We start from the raw sequence: 22,254 nt of genomic DNA on the forward strand, positions 1-22,254 counted from the left end.
AGATCGACCGGTAAATTGAGAGCTTCGCCTTTCGGCTTAGCTCTTTCTTTACCACAACGGACCGATACAAAGTCCGCATCACTGCAGACGCTGCACCGATCCGCCTGTCGATCTCCCGTTCCATTCTTCCCTCACTCGTGAACAAGACCCCAAGATAATTGAATTCCTCCACTTGGGGCAGGATCTCATCCCCGACCTGGAGATGGCATGCCACCCTTTCCCGACTGAGGACCATGGTCTCAGATTTGGAGGTGATGATTCTCATCCCAGCCGCTTCACACTCGGCTGCGAACTGCTCCAATGAGAGTTGGAGGTCACGGCTTGATGAAGCCAACAGAACCACATCATGCAATACTGAGGCCACCAAACCGGACCCCCTCTACGCCTCGGCTGCGCCTAGAAATTCTGTCCATAAAAGTTATGAACAGAATCGGCGACAAAGGGCAGCCTTGGCGGAGTCCAACCCTCACCGGGAACGAGTCCGACTTACTGCCGGATATGCGGACCAAACTCTGACTCCGGTCGTACAGGGACCGAACAGCCCGTATCAGGGGGTTCGGTACCCCATACTCCCGAAGCACTCTCCACAGGACTCCCCGAGGGACACGGTCGAACGCCTTCTCCAAGTCCACAAAACACATGTAGACTGGTTGGGCGAACTCCCATGCACCCTCGAGGACCCTGCCGAGGGAGTAGAGCTGGTCCACTGTTCCACGGCCAGGACGAAAACCACACTGCTCCTCCTGAATCTGAGATTCGACTTCCCGACGGACCCTCCTCTCCAGCACCCCTGAATAGACCTTACCAGGGAGGCTGAGCAGTGTGATCCCCCTGTAGTTGGAACACACCCTTCAATCTCTTCATTTTTAGGGGTGCTGGGGTTCACTTTTGAGCTGCTTCAGCACTCCAAAAATGGGCAGAAAATGGTTTATGTGCATCTATCTATCTATCTATCTATCTATCTATCTATCTATCTATCTATCTATCTGTCTGTCTGTCTGTCTGTCTGTCCGTTTGTCTGCCTGTTTGACTGCAAACAATGAATAATAGCCAAACTTGAAAATGTCAACAAACATCCTGTGTATTTTAAGGGCCATGCTGAGTTTATTCATTGCAGAAAAAACAAACAAACTACATGTTCAACAAGCTCTTTTATGACACCACATTGACCAAAAAATAAAAAACAAAAATGAATAAATCATAGCAAAGTCTGAATTCACATGACAATATAAGCTAATAGTTAACATATTCATTCCCCTTTGTGGTCAGTAACCAATAGAGACATACTAGACCACATTTTAAACAAAAGTACATGCTCCTTGAGTCATAAATAGCCCCCCCCCCCCCCAAGTTTAAATGATGCATCATGTCAGTAGATTTGTTCACATTAAAACAAAAATAAATAAATAAATAAATAAATGGTGCATTGTTACCCGTATGTAGCAAAACATCATCTGTCTCACGACACTGTGTGATTTTCCTACAATTAAAATGAGAAATTAAACAAAAAATATAAACATGTTACAACTAGAACACACCTTTCTCATGACGTTCATTTGGTTTAACAGGGTGTCCTTCTAAATACATATGCTATTACTGTATATTACAACAATGACTGTCATTCAGCTTTCTAGCTTTGTGTCTGTGAATCTACAATTTATTACTCTAAGAAAATACCAGTTTACAACTTACTGGCACGGAAATCCTCCTTAGGTGTCATTATGCTGGATATCAGTCTGTATGACAGATTCCACCATGAGTGATTATACATAATTTTTCTGAACAGAAGCATAAATGGTAAACTGTCACAAATGAAGCTATCACTGATTAGTGGTGAAGAAATTGTTTGAAAATGGAAGGTGACGTAAAACTACGTAAAACCTGAACGCTAACCCAAATAAAAAAACAATAGGGTTCTTCTATATGTTGCATATACTCTACATAAAAACAACAGTTCTTGCTTTGATATAAAAAAGCTCTCAAAAAGTTTGAAGACCAATTTTCAGTGGTGGTAGTGCGCTAAAAACCGTCATGTACAGAATCGATCTTTGAATTTAGCCGTTGTATGACACATATTAATCAAAACCAATATGCTTCTTGCTTTCTTACAAAATGCTGACTTAACTTGGTCAAATTCCATCCAGTGAATGTCTTCATGACAATAAAAGCGCATTTTCCTAAATCTTGATATTGAAGAAAGGTTGAAATATTGACTTGTAATCCTCAGCTACTTCTGTGATCTGGTAAACAATTCATACCTGTGAAATACTGTAGAGGTAAGTGCAAAGAAATCACAAAGGGATGAATTCTACTGTATTTACTCAAATACAAGAAAGAGGATCAATCACTACCTACAACAAATATTTTCACACATCTCGATAGCCAAGAAGACTCTCATCAGGAGAGATGGCCTACATTCTTCCTAAGAAAATGGTTGTGTAAAAGCTGAAACCGTCTGACTTTGTTGAGTTGAACACACACGTGCTGTGTGGCGAACGCTAGCTGTATGGAATCAATCTTTTTTGGCCCTTAGATTTACGTACCTTAATATACAAACGTTTGTGCACAAATAACAACAAAAAGGCTTCTTCCAAATTGTACCTACAAAAAAAGTCTCTCTGAATGCGGCTTTACAATCAGCTCGCTGCACTCACACGCTAAAACCTAAGGCGTGTAAGGCCGCACAAACTTATTGCGAATGAAAATCTATCTGTACATGAATTAAAAACATTCAGTGCTTCCGTGTTCTGAGTAAAATGTCCTAGCATTCATATTGTCTTGATTTTTACTTTTGGCACAAAGGAAATAAAAACAGTACTCACACGTGCCTTTATGTCCTACATGACTTGTCTTTAAAAAGAGGTACGATATTTACATCATTCTTTGTCAGTGGCTTACATTCCACTTGGGTGCCATTTTGTAGTGGGGAAGTAAGAACCACGGGGATGAGAATCTGACATAACTGAAATAAAATAACAGATTTAACTGGCATTGCAGGTGTTTGAATCATCAAGAGAATATACAGTGAAAGTTCAAACTGAAATGGTTATGTTCAGGTTCCATCAGGACTGGGGGGCAGGCACTACTTTTTTGGGGGTGGCTGGCTTCTTGGTTTGCCACAAATGGCTGTGGATGGTCACAGCATCCACACTGGCTGACATGGTCTTAGCTGGTATCAGGCTGAACTGCTTCTTGTCAGAGTTGTACTTGTACAGGCCGTCAATCATCTTGCGCGTGATGTTCTTGGGGCCGATGCCTGTGAGCTTGTGGATCTCCTCGGTCTCGGGGCAGTAAGTGTAAAGGGAGCGGAACTGACAGCCGGCATCTCGGAACAAAACCAGGAAGTTGTTGGCCTCTGATTTCTCCATTTCCTGGAACAATAGAAAAACAATCTAAAAAAGCCAAGAATATGGATACTGTACACTACAGGCAATATGACTTATTTTCTCAAACAAATCTAAAATACAAAGTCATATTGTATTTCCATCGGTCCATTTTCTTTACCGCTTATCCTCACTAGGATCGCGGCCTGCTGGAGCCTATCCCAGCTATTTTCGGGCAGGAGGCGGGGTACACCCTGAACCGGTCGCCATCCAATCACAGAGCACATAGAAACAAACAACCATTCACACTCACATTCACACCTACGGGCAATTTAGAGTCTTCAATCAACCTACCACGCATGTTTTTGGGATGTGGGAGGAAATCGGAGTGCCCGGAGAAAACCCACCCAGGCACGGGGAGAACGTGCAAACTCCACACTTTGAACCCCTTAAAGGCTTCCATAGCCTGCTGACTCACACTTTTTACACTGAAGACATGGCTGTGAACAGAGAGGAGCTAATTTAGTGCAAAGTCTGTTTAGTGGCTAAGTCCAACTTAAAGCCACCTAATGTTGTAATAGGCAGCGTTTTACCGCGATTGCTCGCTTTTGTGAAATAAGTCCTTGGTCTTTGTTGCTTTTATGTATCTTTATTCCTCACCGTTATTCGTCTTTCAAGTGTAACACAGCATTCCACACTATGTCCAAATATGTTCAAAATAATAAAACAAACAACGTGGCAAACTAACAGTAAAAAAACTATAAGCGCTTCTTATGTCTACTTGCACACCGCTAAACTAATGAGCACTCAGTGGCATGGAAAGAGAGCGGGGCGGACTGTGCGCTGGCCGGGGTAGCCACCTAGGGCGCATCCAAACGGGGTTTGGGGTGCATGAACATTTTCCCGGGCAAGCGTTGTTAAGAGGGAAAAAAAATATTCAAACCGCATCCCGCCTCCCCCGTTGACGAACGGGAATATTTGTGTTAATTTATTTATGTTAAATTGTCAAACATGTTGTTTTATTCAAATGTATTAACGGTTTTGGTTAAAGGGCCACTTTCACCGAGTTTTGAAGAACGTCATTGTCATTTGCCTTTTCTTTTATTATTATGATATTATTATTTTTTTAAATATTTTTTTAAAACTATAATTACAATATTGAATTAATCTGAAGTGTCACTGATCGTAAACTAAAGTCAAAAATTGGTGATAAAAACAAAGATTTTGAGCTGTTACCTCCAGGATCTTGTTCTTTTGTCCTTCATTGACTTTGCCAGCAAGGCAGCAGTGGGCCAATGCATTCTGGATGATGTGCTTGTTTGATTTTGCACTTGGCTCCTTGTAGAGCTTCGGTCCTGAATGGAAACAGGACAGAAAACTTACTTTCAGGTATCATGACACCTTAGGTTATGTCAAGCATCTTACTTCCCAGTTCTTACTCTTCTTGATTAATCCAAAAGCTTTGCTAAATTGCAACTCAACTAACATGGCATTTGAATGGTATTAAGAGGTCCAGCTGAGGGGATTTTGTAACATAATACTAAATTATACACTTAGACTGGCTGGAGAATTCTGTGGAGCAGCAAACATTTCCAAAGGAGGTGTAATATGGGTGTAATACTGTATGTTTAAAGTCTTTTTGGCCAGGTTTGGCAACAAGTGTACAATATGTATACCAGAAAAAAGGATAATATTGCAGTACAGTTCTCCACAAACTGCAGCCAAAGTACTTGAACATCTTAAAAACCAGCAACAAATGCTGCTGAGCAATGAACTACACTAACCTGTGTACTCTGTGATTGATGTAACAGAGGAGGTTGTGGATCCATTTTCCCAGTCCTTCTCTCCATTTCTGCTGCTATTGCGACTCGGGGACGGGAAGCCATCTGCCGAATCTGGCCTAGAAGCCATTGAAATAAAGAACATTGAATCTACTGTTGACATGTTTGGTACGCCATATAATTCTGTATCTAATGTAAATTTATTGTATACATGCATGAAGTAGATATAAAAGCTAATCTTTCCGAAAGCTTGCACCCTCATTATATCATCACTTGCATCGAGGCAATCTGTGTAAAATTGCAGCAAGAAGGGTTAAAAACAAACAAACAAAAAAACAAATCAACAATCAAGAGGCTGTCTGGTCTTCTTTTGCACTAGTTGAGCAGCAAAGCTTGCAAAGCAAAAGGTAGTGAGGGCAGTGATGTGAAGCAGTCTGGTTGAGTGTTTGAGGTCCATACAAGGGGTCAGTAAATTCTGAATTTTGCAGTGCTAACTGAATCGTATCCTATTAAGAGGCTTGTTTTAAGCATGTCAAATCATTTAAGCTCTGAACAATCATTGCGGTTGTTCCAAAAATGATCAGGAATGCAAGTTGAGAGCATGTTGGGAACAAATATAGCAGTCCAGCTATATATGTAAAAACATACCATCAGACATACAAGCATAAAGTGATGACCATTAGAGTAAAAAACAAACAAAAAACAAACAAACAAATATTGCTGTGCTCAGTCAAGTCAAAGCCAGTGTGAGGACAAGGTGCAGTGCAGGACCAGGGCCAGAACAACATGATGTACCTTGATCTCAGTACCAAGCAAGGACTAACCTTCTCCTTCTCAGTTTAGGAGAGCTCAGAAAGCAGAGGAGATTGCCAGAGGCTAAACTAGCACTTCTGGCATGTGTGAGGAGAGAAGTAATAGGAGGAACAGTGGCAACAATACAAGAAATATGTTAGACGTGTAGTGCGGTCAGTCAAGAAAAGTAAAAAAAAAAACCTTACATACTAAAATTGTAAAAACGCACAGTTTGTTAAGACCTACTCAGATCTCAGATATGACAGCACACATATGACATATTAAGTCATATTCTCCCAGGGCCAACGCACTCCTCAGTTTAAGTGCACTTAGTGAATTTGTTTACACAGTACCAAATGAGATAAATTATGCATCACAGAACGGTCACTACTAAGTCTGAAGCAACTACTGATGTCACACAATAAGATGTGTAAAACACATCAGTAACAGTGCAACAACAATGAACAACACATGAATGTCCCATTTCGCAATGGACGACTACAACTAATGTACAATAGCCCTGTTATGCAGTTTAGTTTATTTATCTTTACAAGCTGAGAAATCATTGCAAAATTGTAAACTTCACCCCTTTGCAAATATGATTATGCTTAGTTTTGAATAGCACTATCAGACAGATATTTTAGCCATGTTGTATGGTTATAGTAATAAAATTCGAACATTCATGGGATCTGCAGCCTATCACAGCTGCCTCCTGGAGAAAGCCGGCCTGTGATTTTCTTACACAACTCCACAATGATTTTTAAAAATTGTATTTAATAAAATAAACTCACATGAGCAAGGTCAAATCAGCACTTAAACGTAGAATCTCACCTTTGTGCTCTTTTCTCAGAGTTTATACTATCGCTGTCTCCCAAGTTGAGGGATGCCAGGGACAAACTGGAGACTGAAAAAAATAAATTGGCATGAACCTGAATATGAGATAACCAGATGGGGCACTTGCACGACACACAGTTACGGCGACAACCATGCATGATGACACTGGAGGTCTCTCCACAGTAATGCAGTTTCTGACCCAAGATTGAAGTAAACTCATACAACACACATAAATGCATGCATGAAAACTAGTAGTTAAAACATCACAGATAAGAAATAATACATTGGTACATTGATGCACTAGTATGCATTGCTCATAGTATGTTAAGTTTACACTGATTGGCTACACCATCTGATACACTTGCACAATCTAATGCAATTTGATGCAAAAGCTGTCACAAGCTGATGGTCATGTTGGATACTAGATATACCTGTCAGTATGATGCGGTGCAGTTCTACATAGCTTAAGGCAATTTGAATAAAACAACATTTAGGGCCTTATTTTCCCGTATGTATAAAGTAAAAAAAGGCATGCAGCTGCATGCTTTTCTGGCTGGCCGCATTCTGCCGTCCACTCAAATCCTTGATTTACACACCCTCGTGCCAGGTATAGTACATACTCTGGTTGAGCAACCTGAAAATGTGGGCGTTCCCTCTCAAATCTTGCCCTGGACACACAATGCTGTGCGCATTCTCCCGTTGACTTAAGCACTTTTTCTTTTCTGCACTCAGGAGGCTGTAGTAAGTCCAGCACCCCATGAAGGTGAAACATCACATTGCACGTTTTGATTCAGTTAACTGCCCGGCAACAGGCCGGAGCAGCTGACTTGTGCTGACAGTGTGGGACACACCAGGCCCATAACACTCACCTACGCTCACCGACTGCCCAACGGTTGTAATGTGTCCCTACCACATTGCGCTAAGGGCCAAATGTCTACCACATCACAGCATATTAACCGGCGAAAAATATTGGTGCCAGTGGATTATTTTTTCACCTGTGCGAGTGCAAGTAGCTTTTCGGCTTCAAACATGCTTCTGGCTGCTTGGAGGTTGTTTTTTTTCAAAGTGCAGGGCTCCCACTATTACAACTACAGTCATTGTAGTGGCACAATGGTGAGTTAGACATTGAATCTTTTGTTTTTATTTGCTTCGATGTCAGCTATTAACTATGTTAAAGTGAGTTGCGCAATCTATGGTGCAGGGAAGGTTGCAGGGCACCCCTAAACTAAAAAACACAGGTACACCCTATTTTTTTTTATTGATGATCCTCCAAACAAACGGTCAGTCATAAGTACAGTATTCTGATTAAATTACTTGTTACTCGTGCGCACGACTCATTGTCGACGACACCTCTGCTACAGAAGGTATTTTCATATTTTAAGTGTGGTATATTTTCCATATGGATTTTTATGACATTCACAAGCCTCAGAAAAACTCCATGCTCCATGAGTCACAGCCAGCCTCAGACTTATATGAGTCACGCCTATCTGGTGGTTGCGAATAAGTTTTCAGGTTACGCAGAGTGGGTGTCTCAGAAGTCTGGACGGGAGAATGTGCAAGGTTGAAAGGTGTGATAAGTCTTACGTCCAAACGGCAGAATATGACCCTTAAAAAATATCCTTCAAACAGTGTCGGTAAAAATTTACCATAATTACATTTGTCAAGGCAGAATTTTTTGTCTTTTTGGATTGAATGTGGAATTCTGTGTACGTGTCTGGTCAGGGTATAATTTCAACACTGTTGCAGAACATGGTTGTAAAACGGCCTTGATTGGCATACATATAAAGACAAACATTTGAGACATAAGATGAGCTTGACTTTCTCTAACATAGGTGTCGTCTCTATGGTTACCTGTGGCAGCTCTGGCAGGAGTTTTTGGGGAGTCAATGCTGTCGCGACGGACGGACTTGGGTCGGCCTCGTCTTTGTTTTGTGCCGGCAACTTGTCGAGATTTAATGACTGTGTCCATGTCCTCTATCAGCTTCAGCTGCTTCCTTCTAAGATACTCCTGCTTGATGAACTCCTTCCTGGCCTTGTCTTCCTCTTTTCGGATACGCTCCTCCTCTGCTTTCAACCTTAGGAGACAATGCAGCGGCAAAAACAGAGAAATGCTCAACAATTCAACAGAACATACCATACCAGAACCATTTCTCATGGTTAATGCACATCCCCCCACCCCCCCAAAAAAAACGTCAAAAATCAATAGTGCCCATTCTACATAGGTATAGGGGGAAATGAAAAAAACTTTCCCATTTTTTAAATGTATGCCGCCATCTAGAGGTTATGAAAAAGCGGTACATGTTCATTTCAGTATGCCACCCCCACCTAGAGGTTATAAGAAAGGTCTACACTTTCATTCTAATATGCCAGCGGCACCTAGAGGCTATGAAAAAAGGTGTAGCCTACACTTTCATTCCAGTATAACAGGGGTATGTATGACTGCATATGTACAGTTGTGCTTCCAAGTTATTATACCCTGGCAGAATTGATGAAATATTGTTTTTTATTTATTTTTTTATTTTTTAAATACGACTGATGACTGAACAACAACCATCATTAATTTCTTCATGGTTATGTTTTGTTTGATGATAATGCTTTTCTGAAATGCTTGGCATTTTAATTTGAATCCTATTAAAATAAAACTAAATGTGTTTCGCCTGGCCCTTCATGTTTTCTTTAAAGAATTATAGCCATCTTACAAATTCTGCCTGGGTAATCAAATATATTTACACAATTGTGTGTTTTCTAATTTACTAAATAAAAGTAAATTTATGTGAATTTCAAAATAAGAGCAAGAAAATTAAAAAAAGTATTACGTGTTCAAATAAAGTGCTTAACTTCAGAATAATTATTTGAAAAAACTAACAAAATACAGATAACACTTCAAGTTTTGATCATATGGGTAGAAGCAAAATCATGCATTGTAAAAATGCATTATACATAGGTAGAAGGGTTTTCCAGAATTTTGAGGTCAACTTTGGGGATGCGTATTATACACGAGAAATATATTTCTCCTTATTGCATTATAAAATGTGTTGGCTCTCTGAAGGGAATTCAATTTCATACTCTTAATATGTTGGGAATAATAATGCTGTATGTTGCAAAGTCATTTTTGTCACAAGATATTTGACATAATAACACCTGGGCAGAGCCCTGTTATAACTTTGTTTAAATAGCACTTTTTGAAACACAATTAATGCTTTACATTAAAAACAGTCAATGAACAAAAAACTACTGAGCAATTTATAAAAGTTTACATAAATTACATCTATCCATCCATCCATTTTCTGAGCCGCTTCTCCTCACTAGGGTCGCGGGCGTGCTGGAGCCTATCCCAGCTGTCATCGGGCAGGAGGCGGGGTACACCCTGAACTGGTTGCCAGCCAATCGCAGGGCACATCGAAACAAACAACCATTCGCACTCACAGTCATGCCTACGGGCAATTTAGAGTCTCCAATTAATGCATGTTTTTGGGATGTGGGAGGAAACCGGAGTGCCCGGAGAAAACCCACGCAGGCACGGGGAGAACATGCAAACTCCACACAGGCGGGGCCGGGGATAGAACCCGGGTCCTCAGAACTGTGAGGCTGACACTCTAACCAGTCGGCCACCGTGCCGCCTAAATTACATCTAGTTAACATGAATTATTTTTATATTTAATTATGTACTTATTTGTTCTTATTTAAAAATAAATACATAAAAAGTAGACATAGTAGAAAAAGTGTCCAGAAAAGAGTAAAAAATGTTCGAAAACTTGCATATCAAATAAACGAGAGTTAAAAAAGAGCATACCGAGCCTCCTCTTTCTTTTGCTCCAGTTCGGTTTCCTGGTGCACCCTCCTCTGCTGGCTTTCCTTCTCCCTTCGCATCCTCTTCTCTAGCAGTGCCGCCCTCTTTTGAGCCATGTTTTCCTCTGCCTTTCCATCCTCCTGAGACAATTAGGAGATAAGGTCAAATCTCCTCACATTGCTTGAGAAAATGACAAGAATAAAGCTTTCTTCCCAGCATAGCCGATGCTTTAAATATTTTGTTACATACATTACAAAATTTATACACCTTTTCTAAGGTCAAGCTGAAGTATTGAGATATATTTTTAAGGTTTTCCAGCCAGCACCTTACAGTTCTGATGAATTCCACCTAGTCATCTCTTTATTAGTAGACGTGACTTTACATACAACAAAATACAGTAATTATAATTTCAAGCACTTTGAAAACCCAAAAACAAAAATTTAACTGCTTTTAAAACCCTAATACAATTTTCAGATGGCAGCTTGGCACAATCTATAAAAAAGATGGCAGGCTGGGTATTATTATTGTCACATGCAATAGCAACTGTAATTTTAGGCTTTCAGTTGTTGTCAAACAGTGGATAGCCACACTCACCAAATGTTACACAGCAATTCAGAAATGTTTTCAAATTAGGCCAAAATTAACTTAGTTTCCTTTTGATTCCTTATTTTGTGTGAACATCCCTTAGTACTACCTTTCACTTTGTACTGTATTTAGCTTCTCTATAAGTACATCTCCACAGTGGTGCCTAAATTATTCACATCAGACCCAGTTCAGTGACCTAGATCACAGCTCACACTAAAGCAGTCCTCACAAACTATCAACAGTAAGATGATGTCGTCCTCATGCTTCCTGAATCATTTATATCATCATGTGAAAATTACGCATGAAGTAAAGTACAATTACAGTTCAAGACTTTAGCTAAGTCAGGTTATATGGTGGGCAAAATGTGATGAACACCCTTGGAAACAACAACTGAACCAGACCTTGAAGAAGAAGCCGCAATGCATCCTCTGTTCATCCTCATGGCCTTCCACAGCTCTGAGCTCCATCTCCAAGCTGTCATCCAGCGTCAAATCCTTTAGCGGCTTCACAACTGTTAGGGGAACCTCCATCAGGTTGGCCTTGACTTCCGGCAGTGTGGGGATGTCTGTGCGGGTTACCGTGAAGGTCTCTACCACCGGGTGTGCCAAAACCTCAGCGAATGACGACTGTGCAGGTTTGAGATCGACTCCTACTTTTTCCATATCAGTGGTGTTTAGTTGGCTGGGAGCTTCTGGCTCCTGGATTTTATCATATGAGTCCACTTGTGTTTGCTCTTTGAGCGAACTGGGAGGAAATGCACAAACGGCACTGAGCTCTTTGTCTGGGGAGAAGAGTGTGTCTGTCTGCTTGTTGACTGGCTCAGGACTGGCGGCTGCAGCCTTCTCACCCATGTAAACAAAGGAGCTGGCTGTCGGCAAACGGGGAGAAAAGCGTCGCAGTCTGGGGATACTATCCACAGATTGGGGGGCGGTGAGGACACGGTTGTAAGGGGCCAACTTGAGCTCATTAGGGCGAGAAGTGCGGGGATTACGTGAGTGGAAGGAGGCGGATTTACGCTTGATGCTGGTTGGAGAGCGGTGGGCGGAGCTAGGGGAGTCTGCCGGTGAAGAGGGTCCTGAGGATCGAGTCACATTGCCGCCTCTACCGTATTTTTGCGCCGAGGGGTTTGTGTGAGAGGGAGGGATGACCCATGACTGCTGATGTTGCTGCCCCCTCATGGCCATGATGACTTCTTGCTGCTGTGCTAGCCTCTGCATCTCGGTCTGGAGGAAGGCTAAAGAATGATTGAGCTTCTCGATGGATCGCGTATACTCTGTAAGATCCGCCTCAGTAACCTGGATGTGCCCTTGACCACCTCCACCAGGAGACCTTAGCCAACAGGAGCTTGTGCTGCTTTGCTCCGCCCCATCAGGTGTGTCTGCACTGCTTCGACCACACCTCAAGGTGGGACTCACAGCGTTGCCTTCATCCTTAACCTTCCCTCCTTCCTCTGTTCCACTTGCAGCTCCGTCCCCTTTTCGCTTTACCACACTGAGAAAGGCAGAGTGACCCACCTTTTGACGGTGCCTAGTAAAAGCTGCCTCCACTTTTTTTTTCTGCGCTTCAATGGCTTTTCGTTTCTCCTCCAAGCGCATCCTCAGCTCAACCATTTCAGTTGCCATGACCTGAGCAGGGTCATTGTGTGGAAGCTGGACAGGCGACACCTTAGTAGGGGCGTTTGGCGTTTGTTGACGGATGGGGCTGTGTTCTGGAGTGGGGGCCCATGAAACGGATAATGGTAAACCAAAATCCGAACCCTCTGGAGTAGTTTTAAGGGAGGTGCTGCTCTCCATGCCTGAGTCTGGTGCTGATGGAAAGATCTTCTTCATCTTCTGTTCAGCAAAGTTGGTCATCCTCAGTGCTGTGGGGGATTTGCTCTGACTGCTTGGGCAAGGGCTTGGGGTATCCATATCAAGCTCCATGTTCACAGAGCAATCTTTCAGTGATGAATCCTCATCCAGCATGTCCTCTGTATGAATGTGGATGCCAGTGTCCACCTCTGTGGTGTCTGTCTGGCTCAAAGGTCCTTTGGTGTCCAACTCGGACAACGGCTCCAAGCTACTAAGGTCAGTTCCAAGTTCTGGACTGTGCAGGAAGAAGCCATTGTTGATACCTTCCACGGGGGGCCTACTTGGGCTGTGAATTATCTGGAGGGCCTCCTCTATGGAGGGAGTTGTTATGGTGACTTTGCTAGATCCACTAGGGTAGGTTCGCCTTTCAGGGTCCATACCAGCTAGACTGTCTGGGCAACCCTCCTCCTCGATGCCAAGGCTCTTGCCATTGACTGGTTGGAAGGAAAGGTTCCGCTTCATCCCATGAGGAAGGTGGTGGACCTTAAAACCAGAACCGTCATCAGTACTAATGGACCTGACCATACCGCGTGTGGCAGCATGGGAAGAAGAAGCAGCTTCCTCTTTGTCAAAGGGAATGTCAAAGGATACTCCGTAAGGCCCAGGCCTAAGAAAACAGATAGACTTGTTAAGGACATGTTTTGATGATACAACATAATATTTAACCTTGAAATTAATTCTCTTAAATATCTATTTGTAAGATAAGGAGTACTGAGTTATGCAATACTGACCTTTTTTCTTTGGGCCAGGTACCAAGGCTGCTATCAACAAAGGACATCGAAGTCGATTTCTTGATCTCACCTGGATGACACGAACAACATACAGGTATGTAAAACATGCTTTCATTTCGTTATTTAGACCCAAAAGGTTGTGTGTGCAAGATATCTGTAGTAGATTAGAGACAGACAGACAGACAGACAGACAGATAGAGAGAGAGAGAGAGAGAGAGAGAGAGAGAGAGAGAGAGAGAGAGAGAGAGAGAGAGAGATAGAGAGATAGATAGATAGATAGATAGATAGATAGATAGATAGATAGATAGATAGATAGATAGATAGATAGATAGATAGATAGATAGATAGATAGATAGATAGATAGATAGATAGAGTCATAGACTTTACATGCATATGAGGAAGAAAAATAGAGACCTGAATTTTTAGGCTGGGGTCGCAGGGGCAAACTAGAAAGAGAGGGATATAAAGTAACATTAAAGCTGTATTATTATTAACAATTAATATGGGTGCATGTAATGTATTTCTAGTAAACAAAACAGCTTTTCCAATTTGGACTAACGTACTATACCTTGGTCTTTCAGGACTGGGGGATCTTTCCATGAAGCTCCTTTTGGTTGCTTTAGATATTGGGACAGCTGGGATATTCTTCAACAAGAATGAGAGCTCTGGGGAGAAAAATATTTAAAAGTTGTTGATTCATTAGTGTAGTGCCTCGTATTCCAGTTACCACATTTATCTTTTAATTGTTTGTAGTTCAGATACAAATTTATCTTGCAGCCTGGTACCAACAATGCAGGATCATCAAGGACTCACCTGTGGCTTCATTGTTCCAAATTTTCGGCTTCACAAAAGAGGGCTTGACCTCCTCAAACCACCAAAAGAGCTCTCCCATGAACGCCAAGTAGTTATTCTGAGGGAGAATTCAAATAAGATTGACATGACATAACATAACAAAACATGTTCACCCGACTAGAATATTCCTTATATTCATTATATTATATATTATTATTATTATAATATATTATAATATTCATTTTCCAGTGCCCTATTATATGATGATCCCCTATTCTGCAAGGTGAAAAAAACACTAATTTTTTCAAATCTGCACAAATTGAACGGGTTCTTCCACAGTCTGGCTGTACCTAAACGTTTTGTTGAAATACATTGTGTATTTTTTTACAGAATTCTGCTCACTTATTAACAAACATAACCTCCCTGGGGAGATCATCTTTTTTTGTTAAACAGAGCAGGCTTCGTACAGTAGTCTTTGCGTCTGCTCTGGACCCACAGTGCTCTTCAGTGCACTGATCATTAGTCTAGTGGGCAGTTTTTGCAGTGAACATGCTAGCACTCATGAGCACACACATGCATGTGCAAACCCAGAAACCGCGGTGTGACGGGATTGACCTTGAGAAAACATGTTTGTCCCCTGCCCACCATCAATCACTGGTCTGCAGACAAAGACAATGCTGCACAGCTCAGCTCTCAAGATACCTGATTCACTTCATCAGCAACATTTCTCATAACTACGCATTGGCACGTGCTTCAACACGCACACAGACTGGAACACAATCCAATAGCACAACAGTAAAACAGAGGCAATTAACATCAGGTACAGGCTATCCGCCTCAAAATTAGCTTGGCATCTTATAATGCAGAGTTACAAAATGCCCAAAAAGTCCAAAACGTATGTACAATTACTACCTATAAATACTTACCTATATTAAGTAATTGATGCGCCCTTAAATTTTTTTAGAATTGCTCATAATAATAGTTCATATAATTTGATTTTGTGCCCTGTGATTGGATGGCAGTCAGTTCAGTGTGTATCCCACCTCTTGCCCACACTTAGCTGGGATAGGCTCCAGCACGCCGCGACCCTAGTGAGGATAAGCGGTACAGAAAATGGATGGATGGATAATTTGATTTGAACAAATATGCACTGACTACCTGACATACAAAGATCTCAGTCGAGATGTAGGCTTATCATTTCAACATACTTCCTTAACACCAATTACAACTTTCTATTTAGGGCTTTGGCCCCATCTTTTGGCATTTTAGAGCATTATGGACAGACCACAAAAGCCGCAAATACATATAGTTTTTCAGCAAATAGCTGAGGATCAGATTCACTGTCTGTCTGTCGAACTACTACTGACAGAGCAGGTGTGAGTGCTATCGCTTAATTCCGTCAGTCAGCACTCACACAAACAGGACCAACTCCTGCACAAAAATGTCTCCCCAATGACTGCCATTGCAACCTTGTGTGCTGCCAGGATTGCCTTGTTGCCAGATCTAGTTTGGTGGAGAATTCTTAGAATTGGCTAAGGATGGATTGATTGGGGGGGGGGGGGGGGGGGGCAGGGGGATAATCCTACTCAGAAGGGAGGGGTTAGGCTAACCCACTTTGGGTGATCATGATGAGGTGGCATGCATGCTTTCTGCTAAAAAAATGCATAAAAAGAGGAGGTTTCTTTCACTGAAACACACACACTGAACATCCATGGGCAATTACTGTCAACAATCATTGGGCTGAATGGTTGATTAAAAGATCAAGGTCAAGTTCCCACACAGCTATACAGCCACTTCAATCTGCCCATTTGTCTTGTGATTTACTGCCCAAAATTACAATCAGTGGTAGTTTTCCATCCATCCATTCTCCATACCGGTTTATCCTCACGAGGCTCATGGGCGAGCTAGAGCCTATCCCAGCTGACTCTGGGCAAGAGGCGGGGTACACCCTGAACTGGTCGCCAGCCAATCGCAGGGCACATACAGTATAATCAAACAACCATTCACACTCACATTCATACCTATGGGTAAATTTAGAGTCTTCACTCAACCTACCACGCATGTTTTTGGGATGTGGGAGGAAACCGGAGCACCAGGAGAAAGTTATTTGTAATTTAAGAATAGGTACCAAACAGGAATAAGGAAAAAGTGTTAGTTACGTTTGGATGTTAGTGGTGGCTTAGCCCCCCCAGTTAGGGGGTCTAAGACAATAAAACTTCAGCATTAACACATAATACCAAGTGAGTGGGGGAAATTGTCTGTTTTTGTAACATGGATTAAACAGGGAGAGGTGTCAAAGTAGTGTCACAGGGTTTGGATGGACAGTGCCTTGCTCAAGGGCACCCTGAAAATGCTCAGGCAACATACACATCTCTCCAACTACTAGTTGACATCTGCTTTTTTGACCTGCAACAGGATTCACACCTTCCAAAACAAGGTATCACAAAATGAGCTGCTGCTGCCCCCACCCTTAAGGATAATGTGGTAATTTCCTTTTCTCAGAAAAAAATATCTGCTCAAAATCCTGGTTATATGAAATGAGAACATACCGGAAAAAGCCCCGAGGTGAAGACAGCAACTTCTCTTTCTCCAGTATAAAAGATGGTAATTTAGATTTAATTATAAGAGGGGAAGGACACATGAGCGGGCCTCCATAATTTACTGGCGAAGTGTTCATGAGAAATTAATTAAAAAAATAATAATAATTTGAAAGTTTTCATTTCAACTGACTTGGTTAAATGTGAAATATCTGAGTCAAAATGTGCTTAGAATGTGTGAATAGGCAATGCTCTGTTTTAATATTTGCAGCACTCTATATGAGGTGTATCAGAAAAAATCCAGGACTGGTGTCACAAAAGATATATTTCAAACCCAAACTACTGAGTTTTCCCTTCAATATGGCCAATCAACCAGCATGTCTACAAAGAAATCCTGTGGCATTTGTTTCATTCAGTGCCTGAGAAGAGGCAAAAGTTGGGGCAGGAAAACTTTTGACTGATTCACCATGACAACGCGCCTGCTCACAATGCGCCTGCTCACAATGAGCATCTTACAGTTCCTGGCAGAGGAGAACATCGACGTGCTTGAGCAACCTCCCTTCTCACCTGACCCTGTTCTGTGTGATTTTTTTTCCTTTTTCCAAAGCTCAGGTATTTCATCAAAGGGACCAGTTTTGAAGACGTGGACAAAATCAAGATGGCTGTGACGACAGAGCTCTGAAGGACCCTTCCAGGAGTGCATGAAGGCATAGCAGAGAAGGCTGGGAAAGTGTCTTAGACTCCAGGGGAATAACTTTGAAGGGAAAAAACTTGTAGTAGTAATTTTATATACATCTTTTGTGACACCAGTCCTGGAGCTGGACAAATGTGCAGATTAATTCATTCAGAAAAAAATATATATCAAATGTAATTTGAAACAATCTTGCTTTTCGTGTCTATTTTAAGTACAGGTAATTGATGTTCATCTGGCCTATAGTGGATGTGCTCTTATTTCAAGCAATATTTTTGTTTTTTTTTATCCATATCAACACTATGTCTCGAGTCAGTCTCTATAATAAGGTCTGTGTTTAGTGTGACACACTGCTACTGTGGGTATGACTGCAGGGGAAACTGGGTCAATGTCGCCAAATTTAAAGGACTTCGATGCAGTTTGAGCTTACGCTCTCAAAACAGCCATGTCCTGGTGGGATTTTTTTTGTCTCTAATGTAATTTGTGTCAGCAAAATGCTGTAATTGTCCAGTTAACATAATTAAATTTAATTTGTTTACAGACAGAGTGAGTGTTTGTTGATGTGTTCGAGCATTTTCAATCTTTCGTGAATGTTTCTCTATGTGAAAGACAGTCATGCGAGCAGAACACACTACTATACAAATGTAAACTATAATAGCATTGACTTTTCTTCCTCATGAATATGGAAATAAGGCCTGAAAACAGACACATACACACGTCTGTCCCGGTCGACTGTTTTGTGTTTGCCCTGACGCAAACCCTGCTGTGTCACAGAATATACTGAGGCAAAGTCAAATTTCGCTTTTTTTTGAATGACGTAATATTTTAGACAGTTTGGCATAAATAATTAATGATGTTTATTTGTGGCAAAATAAAGAAAGGCAAAGAAAATATGCAATCTCAAAATGAAAACAGGTAAATAAAAGAGAAAAGGAAAATGGAAAGACAGAGAACTAGTGAAAGACCAGCTACGAAAGGCTTGTGGTCACTTGATGAAGATTAAAAATTTGGATTAAAATGTTTTCCCAAGGACTGACTAAGAAGCGCTCATTTCGCCTTTCTTGGCTGGGGAGCGCACCATCTGCTTTTTTAATCTTTTTCTGTCAAAACCCCATGAGTAAAGTACCAAAAAACAGAGACTTATTTGTTGAGCAGCATCTAGTTTTAGCTACTACAGTAGAGTTTTTTGAAAAAAAGTCTTAGGCCACCACTAACTTTGCTGTTATTATGCCATTTTCACAGTGGTCAGTTTGACACAATAAAACAGTAAATAGTAACTAAATAATGCATATAAATAAATATTTCCACAAAACTTGATAGAGGTGAGATATCGTTGTTAAATATAGAATATTACTAAAATAATAAATGGCCCGCTAATGGTGGTCTTAGACCTTTCCACAGTTTTGCTACTTTCTATTAAACATCCTCTAATTAATTTTTCCAACACTTCTGCAATGTAGCACTCACAGTAAAGAAGATTGTCTAGGAAAAAGCACCAATACTAATAGTAATGAAAATTTGTGAAAACTTCCCTGAAGTAACAAACAAAACACACATATATTTTCCAAAGATTTGTTTTTGTTGAGGAGTACCTTGAGGGTGGACGAGGCATAGAGCATATCCTCCAAACTGAAATGGCAGCAGCCTTCCAGGTTGTCTCTACAGAAATCCTGAATGAGCTGCACGTTGTGGAGACGATCCTCCAGCGTCATGTTCTGCTTCAGACAAACATCTGGGAGCACAGAGGGAGCCATCAGCCTGCTTGTGGTTACAAAAGTATCCTGGGTGAGTTTGCAATGTTATTGCTGAATGTGATCACAAATGGAGTGGTATGGTTTTCTCTGCTTGATCAAATTGAGGCTATTTAAGTGTTGGTGAATGATGACTGAATGATCAATCATCAAGTGGGTGGAGACATGTTAGTTAACACATTTGAAGAGAAAACAATGTCCACTGATTGAGTGATTGATTGCTGAGTAAATGCACGTGATTGTGAGCCCATCATCACACATTAACGCACTTAAACAGCATGCTGATGTTACAATCTATTGTGTTCCAACAGGAAACTTGTCAGGCAACTTGTCTCATTAAAAATGCAGACAATTGGTACTTACAAAGAGATTTTTTACATTTTATTTTACAGTTACATTTATAATAATGCACAGTTCTGACAGTGTCTTTGGGAAATGTATAAATGTCGAGACAAACATTACAGTATATATTTTCTTATTATTCATTTTTATTGCATTTAATGTTGCAAAATTGCTAAATTAATTCCCAATCAAAAACACTATGTGGACTGAACACACATAACTTTAGCACTTTTGTCTCAAATACATATTATGGATCCGACATGTTGGACTTTACTACTGCAAAAACAGAATTTTGAGCTGGCTCTCATTAGATTAAGCAGATGAACCAAATGAAGTCCAAGTGAGGAACATACTGAAAATAAAAAAGATGGAAAGGTACATGTCTACCTTTTGGGATTGAAGCATCTGTGTCTGAATGAATAGCGTTAAGATACAGAACAGCTCTTACCATCGAGAGAAAGCAGCTGGGGGCAGTAGAAGTGAAGCATAGCACCCAGTGCTGATCCATCTGTGCTGTCCTTCAGCAGGTTGTCCACTGGGGGGATCCAGGGACTCACCTGGCTGCTGCTCTGCTCCTTCCTGTACCGGGCCTGGACAACATTATGATTAGTCAAAGTGAGAATATTTTCCAGACTACATGCTCCTGCAGGCCGAGCTGTCTCTTTTTTAATTTTGGAGTATCAGTTTGATCAAATCTTTCACTTGAGGGAAAATGCAATTGTAGGAAGCAATTCGAAGGGAAGAATTATTCAATTACAATTTTTTTTAGTTTGAGTTATGACTTGATCTTTATGAGGAATAAAATTAGTAAAGCAAATGAACATGGGGAATGCTAAGCAATACAAAAAACATAATGCAGTATAAATATCTCAGTTGTGTTTGGAGAGAGGGTGTGGCCTGAGGCATTACAGTGTGTTCCAAGTGCCAACGCGGCCAGAAAAAAAAGTCTACAAGGACATTCATTTCCTGCCAAGTGCTGGCAGACTGAGACAATCATTTTGTGGGAAATAATTCAAATAAATGTAGCCATTTTTTAATTTTTTTCTATGTCCGTCTATTTCATTTTAACTTCCTCAGTGATTTTTGCTACTGTCTGCAGTACTAACTTGACTGGTCATAACCATTTTCACTGATGATGTTATTCGAATACTTGCTACAATGCTTTTGCTCACATGTAAAATGGGTGTGTTAAAAAAAGCTTCTCAATTATGTATCAGATCCAGATGCAGCTAAAAGTTTGATCTCTCATATTAATCTTTGGGGATCAAACCCAAATGTTTTACATGGCTAGAGCAAAAATAAAGAAATTGGCCTCACTTTTCCAGTATTTTTAAATGGGAGTGTTTCAGCCTTTTCCATCACCTTTGCTGGAGGTTTACACAAGGGGTCAACCAAATTGGTGCAGTACAGTGATAAATATGTGATTACAGTCAGTGAAGTCAGATCTGATAACAGGGCAGAAACAGGCAACATAAACTGCATCATTTCCATCAGAGAAACTCAAGAGAGTATCTTAGATGCACCACCATCCTTGCATGCAAGTTTATGTTATTGATAATTTCAATTTAAGAAGTAAGGAGCAGCAGAGCATATGTTCTGATGAGTGGGCTTGCTCCTACCCCAGTTTGCCTGCCTGTGGTGTAAAAGTAAAGTTGCAAAGGACAAGGTGGAAGTAGTGAGAGTCATTAATGAAGGGATTAACATTGATGGGTTGACTTACAGGCACAAGCTTCATGTACCACTTGGTTGGAGACTGCAGTAGCAAACGACAAACAGCAACAACAAAGAAATACGTGTTAGTGAGATTAGTCAACAGCATGATTGACACGCAAAAGCACAGACAAGAAGAGGTGTGAGACCACAGATATAAAATAGTGCAAAGAACCTTTCCACACGGTAAAAATTAAATATATTAAAAGTTACATATTTGCTTTTGAAACAAAGAGATGGCAGAAGGTTAAAACAAGGCATTTGCACTTTATTTATTTTCACTGTTTTAGGCATGTTTATTGACCTGACTGAGTTGATTAACATGCATTTATGCACAACATAAACATAAGAAGTAACTCAATATTATGAAGTTTAGTGCTGGCTTTTCAGTATAAATGTACAATAGTTCCCGTTGCATCGATTTGCCATTATTGTTATTGTAAATCTTTCAGAAGTGACTTTCTTCTCTTTTAAAATGACTTTATGGTTCAGAGTTTTATAAATTAATGAGTATAGATGGATTATGTAGTAATTTATTATTATTATTATTATTATTATTTTACAAAGACATGCGTCTGCGTGGACAACTTAAGTATTTGGATTTTCAAATTTGCATTGTCAAAATGCCGTTGTCATAAAAACAAACCGCCAAAACAAAACATTTTACACCATTTTCAGTTAAAAACAGTTTGACGTAAACGACATTTAATTCTCTCTCAAATTAGCGATTCAAAGAATCAAATGT

At 40.7% G+C, this 22,254-nt stretch overlaps 1 protein-coding gene across 2 annotated transcripts in view; it reads right to left on the minus strand.

Moving 5' to 3' along the window:
• Positions 1-1,080: 1,080 nt before the first annotated feature.
• The window catches only part of camsap2a (calmodulin regulated spectrin-associated protein family, member 2a), a 46,430-nt gene continuing 25,256 nt past the window's right edge, over positions 1,081-22,254 (minus strand). The window contains exons 5-18 of one of the 2 annotated variants that reach the window (XM_061779902.1): positions 21,520-21,552; positions 20,248-20,389; positions 19,299-19,438; positions 14,500-14,596; positions 14,255-14,351; positions 14,101-14,132; positions 13,687-13,756; positions 11,507-13,562; positions 10,524-10,660; positions 8,582-8,805; positions 6,728-6,800; positions 5,108-5,223; positions 4,560-4,678; positions 1,081-3,371 (exon numbers count right to left, since the gene is read on the minus strand). In XM_061779902.1, the coding sequence (XP_061635886.1) occupies positions 3,063-3,371; positions 4,560-4,678; positions 5,108-5,223; positions 6,728-6,800; positions 8,582-8,805; positions 10,524-10,660; positions 11,507-13,562; positions 13,687-13,756; positions 14,101-14,132; positions 14,255-14,351; positions 14,500-14,596; positions 19,299-19,438; positions 20,248-20,389; positions 21,520-21,552 (3,645 nt within the window). In that variant the 3' untranslated portion in view covers positions 1,081-3,062. The remainder of the gene's footprint in view (positions 3,372-4,559; positions 4,679-5,107; positions 5,224-6,727; positions 6,801-8,581; positions 8,806-10,523; positions 10,661-11,506; positions 13,563-13,686; positions 13,757-14,100; positions 14,133-14,254; positions 14,352-14,499; positions 14,597-19,298; positions 19,439-20,247; positions 20,390-21,519; positions 21,553-22,254) is intronic. The other variant, XM_061779903.1, reaches the window with a different exon arrangement.

The sequence above is a fragment of the Phyllopteryx taeniolatus genome, chromosome 7 (genome assembly GCF_024500385.1).
Source record: "Phyllopteryx taeniolatus isolate TA_2022b chromosome 7, UOR_Ptae_1.2, whole genome shotgun sequence".
In the NCBI taxonomy this organism is placed as follows: domain Eukaryota; kingdom Metazoa; phylum Chordata; class Actinopteri; order Syngnathiformes; family Syngnathidae; genus Phyllopteryx; species Phyllopteryx taeniolatus.